Below are 18237 nucleotides of genomic sequence, written 5' to 3' on the forward strand. Positions count from 1 at the left end.
GTTACAGTTGCTCTGAATGAACTGAATATTCAAGTTTATTTTTCCTGGCAGCTGCAAACTGTGCTTGGAAATATGAAACTGTTACTCAGGATAAATACCATAAGGTTCCAAAGCACTGAAATTACCGTAATGAAAAAGGACAAAATGAGCTGTTATTAGGAGGACAGAAAGGTGGCTCTTGTCCCAAAAAGAACACTGTGCTCTCTTGTAGCACCACCACTGTTGTCTTTCAGATAAACAGTTACAGAAATTCCACTGGGTGCTAGGATTAAAAAAGTCTTATGCAAGTACTAAAACTTTTCAGTTTTCAACTTTAATTTTGCTGCTGAGCCTAAAAATAAATCATGTCATAGCACAATGAATAATATATACCTGGACTCAACAGGAAAAAGCTCCTGTTCTCCCTCACACCCATTCCCCAGGTGATAGGAAGAGGGAAGGGGACACATTGCCCGGCATGGACCCAGGTGACAGCAAATAGCCCCAAAAGGCCTGAACCGAGCAGAGGAAGGGGCACGCAAACCCGCATTCTCATCCTAAATCCAAGAGTCTGGCCTCGTGCCCACAGTGGGCTAATCACACACAGGACTTTCTCAATCTCTCTTTTTGTCATTGCCACCAGCCACCCGAGCTCCTCGCTGGCACCGAGAGCATCCCCTGAAATCCCTGAGCTGCAGGACCGTTTGCAGAAGCTGCTGCAGTGCACGCAGACAGGTGCAGAGCAATGCTGCCAGGCGGCAGATGCTGACTGCACTCAGCCAAAAGAACGACAAAGCCATCTTAAGGCTACACCAATTTAAAGGTCGGAGCCAGACAGCTTTTTATAGCTTTGAAAATTACTTAAAAATGAAATCTTTTTCAGAGCGGCACAATTTCTAAGAGAAATAATATTATTTTTTGTGTATTTCTCTTTTGCCATCCTTCAAAGATTTGTGAACCAGAACATTTGGTTATTTATAACCAAACCTGACACTAAGGGCAGAAATATTTGAGTGTCTAGAAGTGTTAGACAGCCAGACGGGCAAGAAAGACTTCATGAGTTCCCTACTGAAGAAAACTCTGGAGCATGAGCTCAGTCCTTATCAGGTAATCCAGACAGGAGAGGCCTTGTGAAGGGTCTGTGCCAGAGAAAGGATTCCACGAGACTCCTTTCCTTGCATCCGAGGCACCAAAGTTGATCAATCATTACATACAAATAGATAGGGAACAAGTTTTCATTAGTTCTCTGCTTACAAAGCTACCTTTTCTGGAAGAGGTGTACTGAGTAACTGCCAAGAGTGTGCATTACGGACATGATGATCTGTACTTTCAGATTCTATTTTTCCCTATTTACATTTCATCAGAAGACTGTTGTCATCATCTCAAATGCAAACAGGAAAAAAATAAGGGAAGAAAAGCAATTTGGAAGGACCAGAAAATGAAGAACTGTAACTAGAAAAGTGACTGTGAGGATAAGCAGTGAAAAAAAAAAAAGAAGGAATTTTTTAAAAAGGGAGGTAATTTAATAATGTGGTTTTGGTCATCCCGGACAGAGAAACTCAGGGCAAACAAGAAATGAAAAGATAACAGAGGGATACTAAAAAACCCTGCTAGTTGAGTTAGCAAGACAAAAAGAAAAGCAAAGCAACTCTCTAAGGACAAAGTGTATAAGCCAGGAATACATTTGATCCATAAGGTTTTGAGCTGCAGTTTTGATAGGAAGGACAGAGCTAGGTCCAGAACAAACCACTTCACAAGGCAGTATTTCTAGCTACCATGTTCCAGCAGCTGTGGGAGCAGTTTCAGCTCCGAGCTGTGTTCAGTTTTGGAAGAACTAATATTATTCCACAGTTACCTTTAGCTACCAAGGGCAAGTGGAGGTCTGAGCCAGGATGGCTCAGTCTGTCTGATTCAGTACTGTAAGCATATACACAACATACGTTATATGGAAAAAAAGAAAAAAAAAAAAGACTGGTGGTCTGTCCCATTTTTAGCTTTCTGAATAACAAGCTTCTCTCCAAGCTTCTGAAATATGACGTGACAGGAATTTACATAATTTCTACTTGACCAAATAATGACAGGGAATGCTGACTCGGGCACTGCATTCTCCTCCACTAGTATTTCAAATTCCACTGGCAAACCTTACAATAATAAAGAGCTAAGTTCTTGTTAAAAGAAAAGTAGCCTATTTATGCACTTAGAAGTGCCTTGTTGTTAAGACATCCAGAATATGGGTCACCAATGCTGGAAACAGACAGTAACAAGAAACTAATAAATGGCCATGACGCTTAAAAGCCAGACCTTTAGTCCACAATTAATGAGATTCTTTTAAAAAGTTTTGAATGTGTTTCTGTGCACCACAAAATTAAAAACAGAGCCATGAACACAGATGTACTCCATGTACGTTACTTTTACAGTGCAGGGGAGGCAGAGCTTTAGGAACTGAGGCACTCACCACCCTCCCCGCATCACCCCGTGCCCCTCGGGGGCATAGTACAGCAGTAACAGCTCGTGCTCCCCCTCCACTTGCTCCATCACGCTGAGTCTGCTTTAGCAAGGACTGCACAAAAAAAAACAAGCCAAAACAACAACAAAAACCACCACTGCATTTGTCCAACCTACACTCATAGCAGAACTACACACAATATTCCAGAAAATAAAATTTCTTTATACTACAGCTGGGTGCTCTTATATTATTTCTGTGTATTGATTGTTTCATTCTGCCTCTACCTGATTATCTGAATGTATTTTCTTCTCATTTTACTCCCCCTCTACCATACTACTTCCATTTCTTTCATGCTGTTTTCCCTCTTCTAGCACACTACCTAATCCCTGTTACACAGAGAAATGGTTACTCAAGCCACACAAATGATATTCTAGGAAGAAAGAGGTGTCTTCCACTGCATATGCAAAACCGAAGAGTTAGTTGATTGAAATTATTTATTTTTTCACTGAAATATTTTGAGTCCCAGTAGAATTTTCACTTCCTAAAAAAAAAAGTTTATTGTCAGCAGAGTTTTCAGTCAGCATCTAGTCAGAGAGCAATGCAGGTTGCAATGCTAAGCCATGCTGCATACATAATTATTTGTTCAACTTCCATAAAAAAAGCAGTTGCAAAATAAAAATAACAATACTTGCTTTGAATACGTATGAATAATGTAGGAAAAGCCTTGCAGCAAAACAAGAATGTCCTGCTCTCAAGCATCCCATTCAAAACATGCCCCAAAATAATCAGTTTGCCACGACAGGAAATAATACTCGGATTTCAGGTAGCTTTAATTTTTTCCTGCTTGTGTTTAAAGCAGACTAATGAATCATAAAAGAGCACGCTGCACTGCTGCTGACTGCACACACGAGCCCTGCTAACATCCAACACGTGTCCGCCGTGCCACGCAGACCTCACTGCTGCTCCCGAGCTCCTTGGGGCTGTGCTGTGGCACGCTCCAGCTCTCTGGTGCAACACACAGCAGAGAATTCCTATAACTGAACCACGGTGTATCGCAACTAAACGTGACGCCTGTGCAGAGAACTGATGATCTAGCCCATCATTAACCTATCGTTTGTGTGACGATACTGATTTGACACCGGCAGTTGCAACCATTGGGAAGTCCCTCCTAGCTACAACCCCGACGCTTGAGACGCAAGAGATTCTGCCAAACCTCAAATTCCTAGCAAGGTACTTGGACACTGGTTGCAGAAAGGACACAGAAAAGCTAGTGAAATCTAGTGAACACAGCCCTAGCCTTCTGAGCACAGCAAGAGATCAAAATGCCTCGCTGCCCTAGGCGATCACCAGCGACGCCAGAACTCTCAGAACTGAACTTCACTGTCAGCATTCAGGAGATCTGCTCTCACAAAGCCTCCAATACCCTGACAAACAGCAGTAACAAAGCAGGTTGCTGTTACTATCTGAAAGCTGGTTATCCTAAATCAACCACAGGTCCGTGGCTAACCAGCTCAGCGCTGAGAGCTTCCCACCTCTTCAGACTGTACTACGTGGGCTCAAACCGAAAATGTGGAGATACATTCGAACATTTCCAAAGCACTTTGCAGCCACTGAGAACACTCACGTAGCTGGAGCTTGTCATCCCAATGAAATCAAAACGGTAAAAATTCTTTAGCTAAGTTCTGAAAATCTCTGTGAACACAGGGGCAACTTGTGAACGCCATCTTAAGAAGCATTCGTAAAGTAGGTGCCAATAGGACCTCCTGCCACTCCGTGTCAGTGCTACCGTGCGCATCCAGAGGCACCAACAGAAGTACTGCTGCTTATAAATTAATATTAACACTGCAAGTAGTATGTACATAATGACCTTGGGTACTGTTTGCATCTACCAAGCCAGTCACTGTTGGCACGACAGATTCTTCAGCTAATTAAAGCAAACAGAACTATGTAAGAATCTACGTAAAGAAAAATAATCCCAGGTCCAAAGACAGCACAGAAAGTTACCAGAATGTGCTTGTAAAGATACCATTATGTGCTCAATCTACAGTCCATGTGGCAAATCTAACGAGTAACCACTTGCTGCTGGCAATGTACGTGATGTTTTGTGGACAGTCAAATACCAGGGAACATTCTGCCCCGATGTGCAACACAGCTTCGAAGTTCCTGCACTGCTTGCTTTCTTAAGCTCCTAGGGCGAGAGAACTACTAATACGTAAGGATATCTTGTGCCCAATTAATTATGTGATCTGTATTAAGCAAGGGTCATTTGCTTGCCAAATAAAATATACAATTAGGCATAACCTTGTTTGCTACTTGGAGGACTCAGGGTGTCACTTGACTCTCTTCTGGAGGTGGCTGCTGCTTTGCTTCCCGCTTCGCTAAGATCTTCCTGGCAAAACTGTACCTTCCCATCCGGGTACATTGAAAGGGCAACAGAAATTGAAACAAACACAGAACTTGGCCACGGCTTTACAGCAACAGGTTTCCCCCCCCCCAGCAGGCTTTGGCAGCTGAACTATCTGCAGGACAGGCTGCTCCAGGCTGACGCTCCCTCCCCTTCCCCTCTCAGTGACATCCTCTAGAGGAGTGCAGCTCTGGAGGCAGGGATGTCAAGTACTGACAAGCAGCTTTTGAAGCTCCATCCGCCAGAGCACAGAAGAGCAGAACGATGACAGCTCTGGGCTGCATCCTTTGCTTTGCCCCACTCTGAGCCCTACAGCCCAACCTCCTGAGCACGCAGCCGAGCAAGGCAGCTCGAAGCAGCTGCCGAACCAAGAATGCTCACTGCTAGGTGCTGAAATCACAATGCTTAACATATTCCGTCTGGATACACATGTTCCTTCGGCCAGCTAGCTGCATGTTGGGAGCATGTGCTCCGTTTGGCAGAACAACCTACAGCTGGCACAAGTTCCGCTTATGTTAGGAGCGACCTAAAAGCGAAATTACAAAAGAGATGCTATAAAATCCAAGAAGCAGAGAATGCGAAGGGAATAAGAACATGTCTACATAAAAGGTAGAAAATACAAGGACAGGAAATTGTGAGAATGACTTGTAACCAAGCCCAGTATCTTGTAACTATCCTGCAACTACAACGCAAGCCAGCTGAGTGAAGAAATGAGCGGCAGCAAAGGATGCGTAAAACCATGACTCCTAACAGATCCCAAAATGTTGGCCTGTCATTGCCTTAGAGCTCACGTTGAGGCGACCGGGTAGGATGGGACAGGAACATGAGACTACTCTTGCTCATACCCAGAGGTGCTGGTTGGCTTACCCTCTGCATGGAGACCTTTCTGTTAGCGGCACGCCGCAGAACTGAAAGAGAGCTCAGGGGCTTGCCTGCCCAGTCCTCCGCTCCAAAGCAAAACCTTGCTTTAGCTGTCCCCCCAGTACCACCAGAGGAATTCCACAGCTTCCCTGCTGAGCTGCTCCAGTGCTCCACCCCTGCGTCTGGGTTCGTTACATTCAACCAAAGCAAGCCCAGAACGGTGAGGATAAGACTAATTTCCAGCTGGAGATAAAGGACAACTACATACGCGTGTGAATACTGTCAGGGTGCCCTGAGGCATCTTCTAGAGCAAGCAAACCCACTTCTATTGCCCTTTCCTAGGGCAACGGACTCGTAAGCTCCTTACTATTTTTGCTCTTTCCTAAATTCCCAGTTGTATTATTTTCCTTAAAGACCCGCAGCTCTGAGCTGACACCCCAACAGCCCTGAAGAGGAGATAATCGGGGCTGAGCTCCCCACGCAATTCCAAACACCCCCTCAGCCCAGCTACGTGCTCTGCATCCCCGCGGCAACAAAACACGGCGTGCGGTACCGGGTTTAGGCTCACTCGGAGCGGCAGCACGAACGCGTTCCCCCCCCCACACACCCCCCGCTGTGCCCCTGCGCACCCCTAGCAGGTGCTTGCACCGCGTGCGTAACGGCAGCGCCCGCATCCCAGCTCTGCGAGCCCGCAGCGCGCCCCACCTAACGCCGTGCCCCCGACGTGCCGTGAGCCGGGCCCGGCCCGCCCCCCCCCCGCAGCCCCGTACCTCTCGGATCCCCGGGGGCAGGGCGTGCACGGGGCCGGGCCGCTCCGTGGCCGCCGCCATTTCCTCGCCGGGCCCCGGCGGCGTCCTGGCGTCACCGCGGCAACGGCGCGGCACGGCCACGGGGCGCGCCCCCGCGCGGGCGAGAACGGGAGCGCGCTCGGGGGTGGGGGTGGGGGTGTGGGGGGGGGGCGGTGCTCCCCCCCCCCCCCCCCCGCAGCGGGTCCCGTCCGCCCCGGTGCCTCGGGGCTGCGGGCCGGGATCGGCCTCGCCGTGCCCCCGGTGATGGCCCGCGGGTGATGCGGGGCTGCACAGCGCCCCAGGGGGAAGGGCACAGCCCCAACGGGGGGGCTCCGCGGGGAAACGGCCCGGGTGTGCCCCGGGGTGTGCCCGGGGTGTGCCTCGGGGTGTGCCGATGTGTGCCCCGGAGTGCCCCAGTGTATGCCCCGGTGTGTGCCCCGGGGTGTGCCCGGGGTGTGCCTCGGGGTGCCCCGGGCTGTGCCGATGTGTCCCGGTGTGTGCCCCCCTGTGCCCCGGGGGGCGCCCCGGTGTGCCCCAGTGCGTCCCAGGGTGTGCCCCGGTGCGCGTGCCGGGATGTCCCGATCTGTGCCTCGGTGTGCCCCGGTGTGTCCCGGAGTGTCCCGGTGCGTGCCCCGGTGCGTGCCCATGTGCGTCCCACCGTGTCCCGGTGCGTGCCCCGGGGGATACTGCGGCTGCCGCCCCGGTGAGCGCCCTGCAGCCCTTCCCGCAGCCCCGTCCCGCCCGCCCAAGGTCGGCACAAAGGCGGCGGCGTGCGGCAGCCCCCGCCGGGGCCGTGCGGTCGGGAGGGGCGGTGCGGGCCCGGCAGCGCCTCCCCGGCAGCTGGGCCCTGCGTGCTGCCGGCGCGGCGGGGGGGGGCGGCGGGGCCGCCGGATCGCACGCGATGGGCGCCCGTGGCGTGCGGAGCCGGGCCCTGCCGTGCCGTGCGGAGCCGTGCCGTGCCGTGCCGTGCCGAGCCGGCGGTTGTGAAACGGGGCAGGCACGCAACGGCCCGGGGCGGCAGCACCGCCCCACCGCTCCCTGCCCGGCCCCGGGGGATGAGGCGTGGGGCTGGGGGCTGATCTGGGGCTGGGGGCTGATCTGGGACTGGGGGGCTGGCATGGGGCTGGGGGGCTGATACAGGGCTGGGGGGGGCTGATATGGAGCTGGGGAGGCTGGCATGGGGCTGGGGGGGCTGGCATGGGGCTGGGGGGCTGATACGGGGCTGGGGGGCTGATCTGGGGCTGGGGGGCCGGCATGGGGCTGGGGGGCTGATACGGGGCTGGGGGGCTGATCTGGGGCTGGGGGGCCGGCATGGGGCTGGGGGGCTGATACGGGGCTGGGGGGCTGATCTGGGGCTGGGGGGGCTGACATGAGGGGATGTGAGGAGATTGTCGTGGGGTCGGTGAGGAAACTGACGTGGGGGCTATGGGGGGACTGATGGGGGGCTGTGGGGGGCTGATATGGGGGATGTGAGGGGACAGGCATGGGACTGAGGGGACAAACATGGGGCTGCGAGGGGACTGACATGGGGGCTGTGAGGAAACTGACGTGGGGGTGCTCTGAGGAGGCTCTCATGGGGGATGAGGGGAGCCTGCCAGGGGCTTTGCTGCCACCAGCCCCAGTTGCTCAAGGTCAGGGGGCCCTGAGGAGAAACGTTGCACAGGACGGGCAGCTCCCGCCTCGCTCTGCTCTGAGGCAACCCCAAAATCCCCCCCCAAATCCCCAGTCCCCTGGCCGTGCTCCAGGAACAGCTCGGGACCACCCCGCCTGCAGGCTCCCAGCTCCCATCGGGGAGGCGACGCCTGGCCCCGCGGGGTGGGCGAGGGAGCCCGGCGGGAGCTGGCCCGCTCCCCACGTGGCGTGGCGGCAGCGCGGCGTGCGTGCCAGCCCCAATTACCGCCACCGCTCCAGATCAGGTTCCAGGCGGCGTGCGCAGCTCCAAGGACAAACCACCAGGCAAGAAACGAGTGCGTGACACGCAGCAGTCATAAGCCGGCTATTTCCATTGTTTTCCTGCAGGCTTTGTACCTTCTCAAACACACGTGGAAAGCCTCCCGCTGCCTGCAAATCCCAGCCCAGAGGAGCAAAGTCCATGCCAGCGGGCAGCTAGGGAAAAAGGCTAATAAACACGAACACCCTCTTCACACAAAGCAGGACCCGGTCACCGAGTGCAAGGGTGAACAGGTCTGCCAGCGCCTGCAACATTTCCCAGTTAACCCAGTTTCCTGATGAAAAGAAAAGTGGTATTTTTATACTAGCCCCCTAGTTTCAGGCTGCCCTTTCATGTGCTCGGTACAAAGACCAGCGCAGCGAAGCGGTTTTGCAGCGCTGCCTGAGAACCCCCGGGGAAGCTGCTGGGTGTCGTGGCAGGGCCGAGCTCAGCCGCCCGCCGCTCAGCGCTGCGGAGCCGCAGGTACGGGCACCGGGAGCTGTGCCGAGAGCCCGAGAGGCCCCTGCGCCGGGCCTGCAGCGGTGGCTGACGGCGAGGAGAGATGGCAGGAGACGTGCAGGGAGGGGTCAGGGGAAGGACAGGGTTTGCACCGCACACGGCAGCGAGGTTATTTCTGGTGGTGCGTGCACATCGTGTTAGTTCCTGTTTTCAAGACATATTGTTTGCGAGGTTTGTTTGGTTTGCTCCCCCTCCCCTTTACCAATGTCACAAGGACGAGGTCGTCCTGGGAGAGCAGTCTCAGAGAAAGGATGTTTGGAGGAGGGATTTGAAGGTGAAGGCTACCTGGGAGTCAGGGTCAGGCAGGTCATCCTGTGCAAAGCGATAGCAGGACAGAAGCTCTCCAAAGCAGCATGGAAATGATAAAACCAGGGGGAGCATAAGGAAGCAGGGTACTGGCAGTGGGGCAGAAAGGCAGAGGTGAGGTGATGGTACGGGACGCAGAAGGTAGCGTGACGCCAGCCCCAGAAGAAGTGAAATAGGAGCGTGCTAACAACAGGGGGACATGCGGGGCAAGAGTCATAAGGGAGGAGATCCCAGTGCTCCTGCCGTGACATTGCCAAATCAAAGACAAGCTTTTGGCTGCAGGAGCACATGAGGTGAATCAGAGGAGGAATCTGTATGATTAAGCAGCAGCTGAGTGCCAGGAGTGAAGAGCTGTCAAGGATAATATCAATAGTGTATGCGTAGAGGACAGTGGGTTTATTTGCCGTGATAAAAAAGGATTTGAAAGGGAATACAAGAAGCTCATACTGACTCTGAGTTGGCAGCAAGAGAGCTTGGGAAGGATGCCAGGAAAAGCGTCCCAGATACAAGGCTGAAGTGAGAAAGAAATAGGGAGCAGAGGCTGTTTCAGCAGTCAGCAGATTCAGAACAGGCACGAAAGGCAGGAGGGCAGGGACAGCCAGCTAGCAGGACGTGCTCGGGGGGAAGTGACCAAGCAGAAGCCCAAACGCCTGGGAGATCAGTGCAGAGGGGTTCAAGGTTCTGTGCTGTAAGGCAGCCAAGGGCCTGGACTCCACGTATCTGAAAGATCACCTAAAGCTCCAGGACGACAACGATGGTTGCACTTCTGATGGCTCCTAAGGCAAAACAGAACCTTAACCATACGGGTGAGGTTCGTCTGTGCGGGGCTCAGCAGTTTCCCAGGGGCCTGCTAGGAAACTCCCACGGGAACTCGGAAACCCCATAAATCTTTCCCCTCCCCCTGTCCACAAGCAGACTGATCTGCTCTCTCCTAATTTAAACACACAATCTGTAGGGAGGGGAACGTTTATACTGTTGGCTTACAAAAAAAAAAAAAAAAAAAAGACTTCACTGCACACACACAGCCCTCCCCATTGAAAGAAAGAGTGTGAGAATGGATGAAACAAGACAGATGTTACTCGCAGCCTTAGTGAGCTACTGGAAGAAACGTATATCATCCTGTGATGAAGGAACTGCAGAGTCACTGTGAAACAGGGAAAGATAAAGAGGAAAAACAAATGAGAAAATCTTGGACGTTTACAGGAATTGGAATATCAAGGAGGATGGTGAGACTGACTTGAATTTGGGAGCAAGATCAGTAGGCCTACATACATCATTCTGAGATCCAGCTGGCAAGAATGATGTTGCAGTCTCCCAGCCTACAATTAAGTGCATGGGATTGTTCATACGAAGGAGGATTACTGAGGATGGTCAGGGTTTGCAAGCCCTGAAATTGTACCATGATACCTACTGCTGAAACAGTCTGGGAGCTTTCCTCAGGCTCCACCCCATCTCCTGGTGCTATGGGTGCCCTTTTAAAATGCTAAATAGCAGCAAATACTCTGCAGTAGATTAGGCTGCTCCTTCCTCCACTTCACAATATTACCTCATGATTTGTGATTGCACTGTAATGTCCTGGCATATCCTGATAGGAAAATGCAAATGTTGCATTTCCATGGCATGGCCTGACAATTGCAATTTATTTACCACAACGAGATAACACTGTGTGTATGCTGATTGCACGCTGTAGCTACAACCTTGTTAACATACAGCCATATCATTATACCTTGGTGTGTGGCTCTTGGGTGAAAACATGAAACAAAAAGATTTTTTTTGCTCTGCTTTAGAGCCTAACCTGTTTCCTCTTACATTCCTTGACTTCAAATGGGGTATGGTCAAGACCCCATCCAAAATCGGGGCCTGTAATTTTTTTATTTGATATAAGTAATATTACTGAAGTGCAAAATATATGTATATTTTCTTTTGTGGGATTGTTGTTTGTTTGTTTTGTTTTGTTTTGTTTTGTTTCAGTGATCTGAAGATAGATATAGGGGTAGGTGATGGCCAGGTGAGCTTGACTTGATTGTGCTCCCTTGCCCCTGTGCACCGACATGTCCAGCTGCGCTGCCAGCAGTGGTGCACAAAGAAAAGTGAGCTCAGCATCCTGGCCTCTGGCCATCTCAGGTGGCCTGCATCGCATTGCGGCTCTGATGCTGGCTAGGCTGACAGCTCGTGAGAGCTCGCGTAGCTAAATGAATTGTGGCAGGCATCACCGTCACCATGCGAGCTGGTTTGTGAGGGACCTGGGAGAGAAGTCAACAGAGCTAAGTTCCAGGGTGGTTGCTTCAGGTCTCCTACAGCACTTAAGAGCATGGGGAGCTGCTCACACCACAATTTGTCCCATCGGGTTAGCTCTCATTTCTGTGAATTACCTGTCAGCAAGTCGTGATTTACATAATCTGTGTGGTATTTGCAATTAGCCCAAGTGGTTTAAGGAAGGAAATTTTTAGACAAAACATTTGCCTTATAAGTTCTAGGTTTCTTTGTTACTTGCTTTGAAAAAAGCTCTTGAAGGATTTGGCACGGTGGTCAGTAAAAGGCCCAGAACTGTTGAGATGTTTGGGAGCATGAGTGGAGACTGAAGTATCTTATCAGGAGTATGCACAAAGGAGTGTTTGTAGCTCTGCTAAGAGTGTGTCTGGTGCCAGCCAGGCCTGGGATGCAGCTTTTCACCAGCACCGTGTTCCCTCTGCCAGGCTCCAAGGGAAGGTCAGCACGTGGAATGGCTTCAGGTCCGATTTCTGCACCGCTTCGCTCCCCGATAAGGCTTGGGATAAGTTAACGTCCAGCTGTTTACCGGAGCTTGGGGCTCACGGTGTATGTTTTAGCTGCCTAGCAGCTTGTCTCTAGGGAGAGGTGGGAGGTCAGAAGTCCAGGGGCAGCACAGCATAGAGGGCTGGCCGTGTCATGCTGTGCAGCACTCTGCAAGTACAAAGTGCTGCGGAGGGCTGAAACCAGCTTGTCTCACTCACCTGACAGCAGCGCGCCTGGGCAGGAGAGCTAACAAATAAAACTTGACCCATAAGAGGAAAGAGACGATTGTGAAATTGGACAGCATTTGCCTGTCACTATGGAGTCACTAAGGGAACAGGCATATTTTCTTCCTGTTTACATAATATTTCACCAGTAGCTTTGCACCAGTGAACTGCAGCAGCAATTTCTGAGCTACATCGACACTCTGGGGCGCTACAACTTGCCAGAGCTTTTTCTGTGGAACTCTCTGAAATAGAGGGTCTGTGGCAGACAGGGGCTGGCGGTGCTGAGCCTGGGCTCGCCGCAGCATCCTGTGGAGCAGGAGGCTGAGAAGAGACGTGGCTGTTGCCTCCTATTTCCTGAAAGCCCACGGAGGCTGCAGCCACTGGGGTACAAGTTAGGGCAGACTAGAGAATTGCCCAAATACATCACAGGGGTGACATTGCTCCCCAGGTAATGTGGGACAGCAAGGGACAACATTTGTAATGGGAAAAGTGGCAGTGTCCCAACCTGCACCAGTAAGAAGAGCAGGCTCAGAGCATGTGGCTGTCACAGGGGATTAGTCACGTCCTGAGCCACAGGAAAGCTGCGGAGAAGCGCAAACCTTGCATACGCCAGCTTACAAGCTCCTTTCACAGCCAATGCTTTTCTTCCCTACAGAACAGAAAATTACAGAAAACTAAGCACCCCCATGCTGCTGTTTGCTCTTTGTGCAGTACACTGTTGAGTACACTCCACAATACACTAGCAGATACTGTAGCAGATAGTCAGCATCGTATCTTAAAGCACAGGAACAGCACCGTCACACAGCCCGGGGATCAGCACTCCCTCTTGGGATACAAGCCACCTTCCGCACATTAAATATTGATATAGCTGTCACGCCTAGAGGCCCCATCAGGATTAAGGTCCACAGCGCTCGGTGCTCTGAAAGCTTGTGATAAGGGCCGGTCCCTGCCCCGAAAGAATGCAGCCCCAGCGCGGCCGTACCAATGGCCCTGGGGAGGTTGTTTGCCTGGGCTGTCCCGCCATGCCCATTTCACAAAGCTCCTGTTTGCTCAAAGACCAGTCGTGTTATCGGTGGTGCCAGAGGGCAGAGGGCTCTGCTTCGGTGCCAGGCCCTGGCTCCTGCTGGTTCCGCAGACCCTCTGCTGAGAGCGACCGGCTGGTGTGAGACACGCCGCCCTGCCAGTGGGCAGAGTGGGAGGGAATCAAGCCACAAAACAAAAACCAAACCAACCAGCCCAGGGGGAGCTTTCTGCATCAAAAAGTAGCTCTTCCCCTGAAACAACCTTCTTGCTGTTACAAGAAGAGGGTTTCAGGTAGTCAGAAGCACCGCCCTTGGCCGTGGGAGGTCTGCGTTCAATTCCTGTTCCTCAGACATCCTGGGCCACTGACTCAGCTCCTATCTTGTGCAACTCACCAGCTATCAAACACTGCAGCTTCTCACAGGAGTGTTGCAGGCATTAATAAGTCAGGGAGGTGACGCCGTGTCGGGCCGGTGGCCTGCAGTGGGCAGTGTGACGGGGCTGCTTGCTCGCCGCTGGCCTTCGTGGCAGCCGCGGCCTCCACAGCAGGGGGCAGGAAGCAGGGCCCATGCCTGGACGTGACCGAGCCCAGCACCGAAGGCAGCAGCTTCTGGTCAGAGCGCTGGGCTGACAGCAGAGGAAATCCTGGAGGGGGGTGACCCCGAAGGGAAGTGCAGGGATGGGATGTGGACCTCTCACCGGCTGGGACAGCCGTGGCATCAACAGGACTCGTCTCCTAGCACAAGTCTGCCTGTGGAAATCAGCCTGCTAGTAAATAAGATCAAGTAGTCCAAGAATGTGTAACGCTCCTTACACCGGCACTGGGCAGAGCTCAAAGGCACAGCCCCAACGGAGGAGCCGCATTACGTGGCCTGGGTGCACCCAACACAGGGGGCAGAGCTAAGGAGAGGCCGCAGACCTGTGCCTGTCTAGGGGAAACCCACGTTCAGCAAACTGGTTCTCTGGCAAAGCAACAATTGAGGCAGCCTGCCCAGGTGGGCATGAGTTTATTCACTAGAAATTGACTTCATATCAGGGAGCTGATGTGAGCCTGCAGGGCTGTCCTCCTGGTCTCCGGCACGGAGCCTGCTATGCCCGAGGAGCTGATCACTGCAGGCCAGGCCATGGAGGAATAAATCGAGGCCAGTACCTGCTGCTCCGGCTGCATTTGTGCCTCTCGACTCTCTGTCGCTGCTGCCTGTGACCTGGTTCTTCACACGCACATTCCTCTACATTGCCACGCTGCAGTGAGAACAGCGCGCAGGCATTTGTGCCAGCATATTCGCTGGGATTTCATTAGCCTCCAGGGATCTGCTCATGAGAAATGAATGTAGGTCTCGCATCATCTGCTCACTGGCTGCTGCCTCACACTCTGTTCATTTCCAGCAGTACACGAATCGCCTGGGCTGACCTGCTGGTGGGGCTTTGCCAGGTCACCCCCAGGACAGCAGCACTCGCGGGGCGCCTTGGAGAGTGCTTCTGAGGACCGAAGGGCAGCAGGCTGCCCTGAACAGCTGCTGAACCCTGGGAGGTGGCTTCGTCCTGTGAGATAAAACACAGTCCTCCTGCCCCCTGGTCCTGGAACTGGCTGCCGTCAGTGCTGCTGGGCTGTGTCTGCGCAAGCTGTGGTTTTGGAGGGGGCGTGAGGAGCTGTGCGGGCTGGCACCGCGCTCCCGGAGCCTTGCCCCACTGCAGCCCAGCCCACAGGGCCACGAGCCCGGCCACACCACAGGCACCACGGCCCTGCTCCCCGCCTCCCCCTGCACGGCGAGGTGCCTGGAGCTGCCTCGTGGTTTATTTTAAGGATGGCAATGAGTAACATTTAGGTATCGCCTTTCAGAACTCTTAAAAATAGATGTTAAAAAATTGCTTCACGTAAGCCTGCCCACGTAATGTCTTCCTGGCTGAGAGGAAGAGACCGGCCACAGTAGCAACAGGACATGAGTGTTGTGGACTTAGCTTTGATCCAGAGAGGCCTAATTACAAGTTATTTATACAGAGCCCTTTTCCTTCTCAGGCTGCACAAGCAGTGGATCAGCAGACCAATTTCCATTTCACAGCAAAACAGGCAGGTCGCTCACGGCCTGGCAGAGCTGGAAGGGGATCCGGACCTCTGGATGCTTCAGTAGCTTTCAGACTACCTGACTACAACTTCCTTGCCTTGTCATAAATGTGTGATCAGTAAAAGTTAATTCTATCAAGGCCTTAAAGGCAGTTAGTCATACAGGAATCATCATTTATGTTTTCAGTCATTTAAAGCTCCCTGCAGAACTCTGCCTTCTGCCAGTTCTTCTCTACGGGGATGAGAAAACAGCCCCCTCCCTGCGTTCTTGCAAACCAGCGTTTCCCAGCTGCGTGCATCATCGGTGAATCAAACAGAGACAAAATTGCTCGCTCGTTTCCAGTTAAGCCTGGCGTGTTATATGGCATTACATAACATGACAAGAAACCAATGCAGCTAATCTGGCGTGTCTCTGCTGCGAAGGGAAATTAAAACAAATACAGATCTATGAAAGAAGGCCCATTTTTGGCAACAGGCATGGGTTTCCTGTCTGACTGCTAACTCTGAAGTGCAGATCGTCTATTTTATGGTAGCAAAGGGAAATCCCAGCAATTCATGCCACAGCATTAAAATACAAGAGTCTAAAAATAGCATTAAAAAAAAAAAAAAAAAGCTGGACTGGAAATGACAACAAAAACAGAAAAGAAAAACTTGCCTTTTTGATTTTTTGAAAATAAGAATGTTAAATTCAACCCAAGAACTAGGTGTGAAGTAGCAGAGCCTGAAAGCCATGGTTAGAACAGCAGAAGAGCCAGGCATCCTGTGGGGGTTGGCTGCGGGAGCCCGCTCCCTCTGTGGGATGGTTTTTGCTGGAGTCCCGTCCCTGGAACAAGGCGATGTAAACTAGGCTGGGCTCCACCGGCCTGGGAAGCACAGACAGGCAGGGAGAGGACTGATGGACCGGCGACAGACTGAGATTAAAGAAGACACCGCCAGCCCCTTCTTCCATGGGCGTTCTCATGGCTCTCCTGCCCAGTCCCCCCGGGCCTGGCTCTCCCCTTCCTCTGCACACCCAGACATATTCGGAGGCTTCGCTGTCTGCCACTGCTCTGGGCATCCCTGAACTCAGCCCTGAGCCTGCCTGCCCCAGCTGGCATGCTAGCTACAGCTTTTACTGCATACTAGAGAAGAAAATGCAAGTGAGCCCCAGCCAGGGCACGGCACGATTTAACGTAACAGAATTTCAAAAGCAAAGTGGTGAAATGAGAGTGGTGCGCTCATAGCAGTGATCAGTCTGTGTGTCGTCTGGGGGAAGAACAATGAATGATGTCTGCCCTGCCGTGAGCCCAGAGCAGCGAGACCTGTCTGGTACAGACCAGAGATGCAGACAGAGATAAGTGGATGCTCAGGGTGAGCAGTCAGGAGAAAAAAATGGTAATTCAGAGATATGTAATCAAGGCAGCACAGCTTTTAGTGTTCAGCTTTTTATTCATGTGCCTCATTGGAGCAGCATAAATCCTCATACAGAAACATTTGAAAGGGCAAATAATCAATTTAAGAATGGAAAATATTCCATGGAGATGCAGACAAGAACAGAAATGCTTTTGAAGCTGACTGCAGGGAAGGAAAGAGAGCATCCGGACAGTCCTGAGACTTTCCAGGCCTTTGAAAACTCCCCATGAATGCAGCTTGCTTTCATTTGATAAAGATAATGAGCTAAGCTTGGGGGGGGGGCTGCTCACTGCCCCTCGTGCACCAGCAGTCGCCTCTCCGACGGCTGGGCTGTGAAGGGCGAGGAATTGCCACGCAGCACAGGACAGGGCACTGTATGCCAGAGAGGAGGCAGGGCGTGCTGCAGGAATCCAGCTGGATGAAATGCCTGCTGCTGCTCAGGGACATCTTTCTATTTAAAACGTGCATTTCTTTAAGATTTTCAACTTTTTCTTTTTAAAAATGAGTCTGATTTCCCATCGCTGGCCTTGTGGGGATGCAATTGCAGATTCAAGCTGAGGAATTTGTGGGCGCTGCTAGCGCTTACATAGGACAGCCTGCTTTAAATAATTACATGGATTTAAATGTCTGCCTACATGGTGCGTATGGTAAGAGAGGGATGAGAAACAGCTTTGTTGCTGAACCTGCCTTCCTCTTGCAATTGCATTCCCTCAGACCCATGGGGAGAAGAAGAAACAAGGAAGAAGCCCTCCTTGCTGAGGGCTCTTCACATACCATTGGGAGACCACACATGAAACACATCTAGTGTTATCCCACCATAACGTGGGAAAAATCAAACATCCATAGGCCAGAGAAATGATGTCAGAGGCTGCAGGTTTCTCATAGTTGTCTTAAATACACAGTGTCCTTGAAAATACCAGCTCAGTTGGCTCTAGGCTGGAGGATGGCTGGGGGCTCGCAGCATTATCCCTGGAGATGAGCAGTCCTTGCATCACTGCTGTCCCAAGGAGATCCTCTGGGTGCTCTCCTATGCATGACTGCCTTTGCAAACCCCTCTTCTTTGGCAGGTCGAGAAAGCAAAGTTTATGTGAATTTCTAGTGTTTTTCCCTTGGAAACTGTTTCTCAGGGAATTATACTGTGTGAGTGGAAGAGGTCAGGACCATGCAGTGGGATATTTGTACAGCTGGCTGATCAGATTGCCTTTGTATAGTTTTTCCAGAGGTCTAGTTATAAATGGTCCCACCAATTCATTCTCAAACCTGACTTGTTAAAATTCATTAAGTAAGCACTTCGGTATGGCAACAGCCAGGATTGCTTTTCCATATTTGTTAGCATTCTTGCTAATCCATAAAATTTAGCAACTCGGAATGAAAACCACAGTCAGAAAGAGCTAACGAGGTCCTCCTGTAAGGGTCTGTTCTGCTCTGGGCTGGTATATACAACTCCCATTAATGTTAATTGGCCTTGCAGAGGCACAGCAAAAGGAAAATGCACCGTAGAAGACCACTTTTTTTTTTTTTTTCTTTCTAGAGAGGTAATGCTCCCCTGTTT

At 51.8% G+C, this 18237-nt stretch overlaps 1 protein-coding gene across 2 annotated transcripts in view; it reads right to left on the reverse strand.

Annotated features, from left to right (window-relative positions):
- Positions 1-6571, reverse strand: part of LEKR1 (leucine, glutamate and lysine rich 1) — a 55404-nt gene extending 48833 nt beyond the window's left edge. The window contains exon 1 of one of the 2 annotated variants that reach the window (XM_040566994.1): positions 6461-6571. In XM_040566994.1, coding sequence (XP_040422928.1) covers positions 6461-6520 — 60 coding nt within the window. In that variant the 5' untranslated portion in view covers positions 6521-6571. The remainder of the gene's footprint in view (positions 1-6460) is intronic. The other variant, XM_040566993.1, reaches the window with a different exon arrangement.
- Between the last annotated feature and the right edge of the window lie 11666 nt (positions 6572-18237).

The sequence above is a fragment of the Cygnus olor genome, chromosome 9 (assembly GCF_009769625.2).
Source record: "Cygnus olor isolate bCygOlo1 chromosome 9, bCygOlo1.pri.v2, whole genome shotgun sequence".
Taxonomy (NCBI): Eukaryota; Metazoa; Chordata; class Aves; order Anseriformes; family Anatidae; genus Cygnus; species Cygnus olor.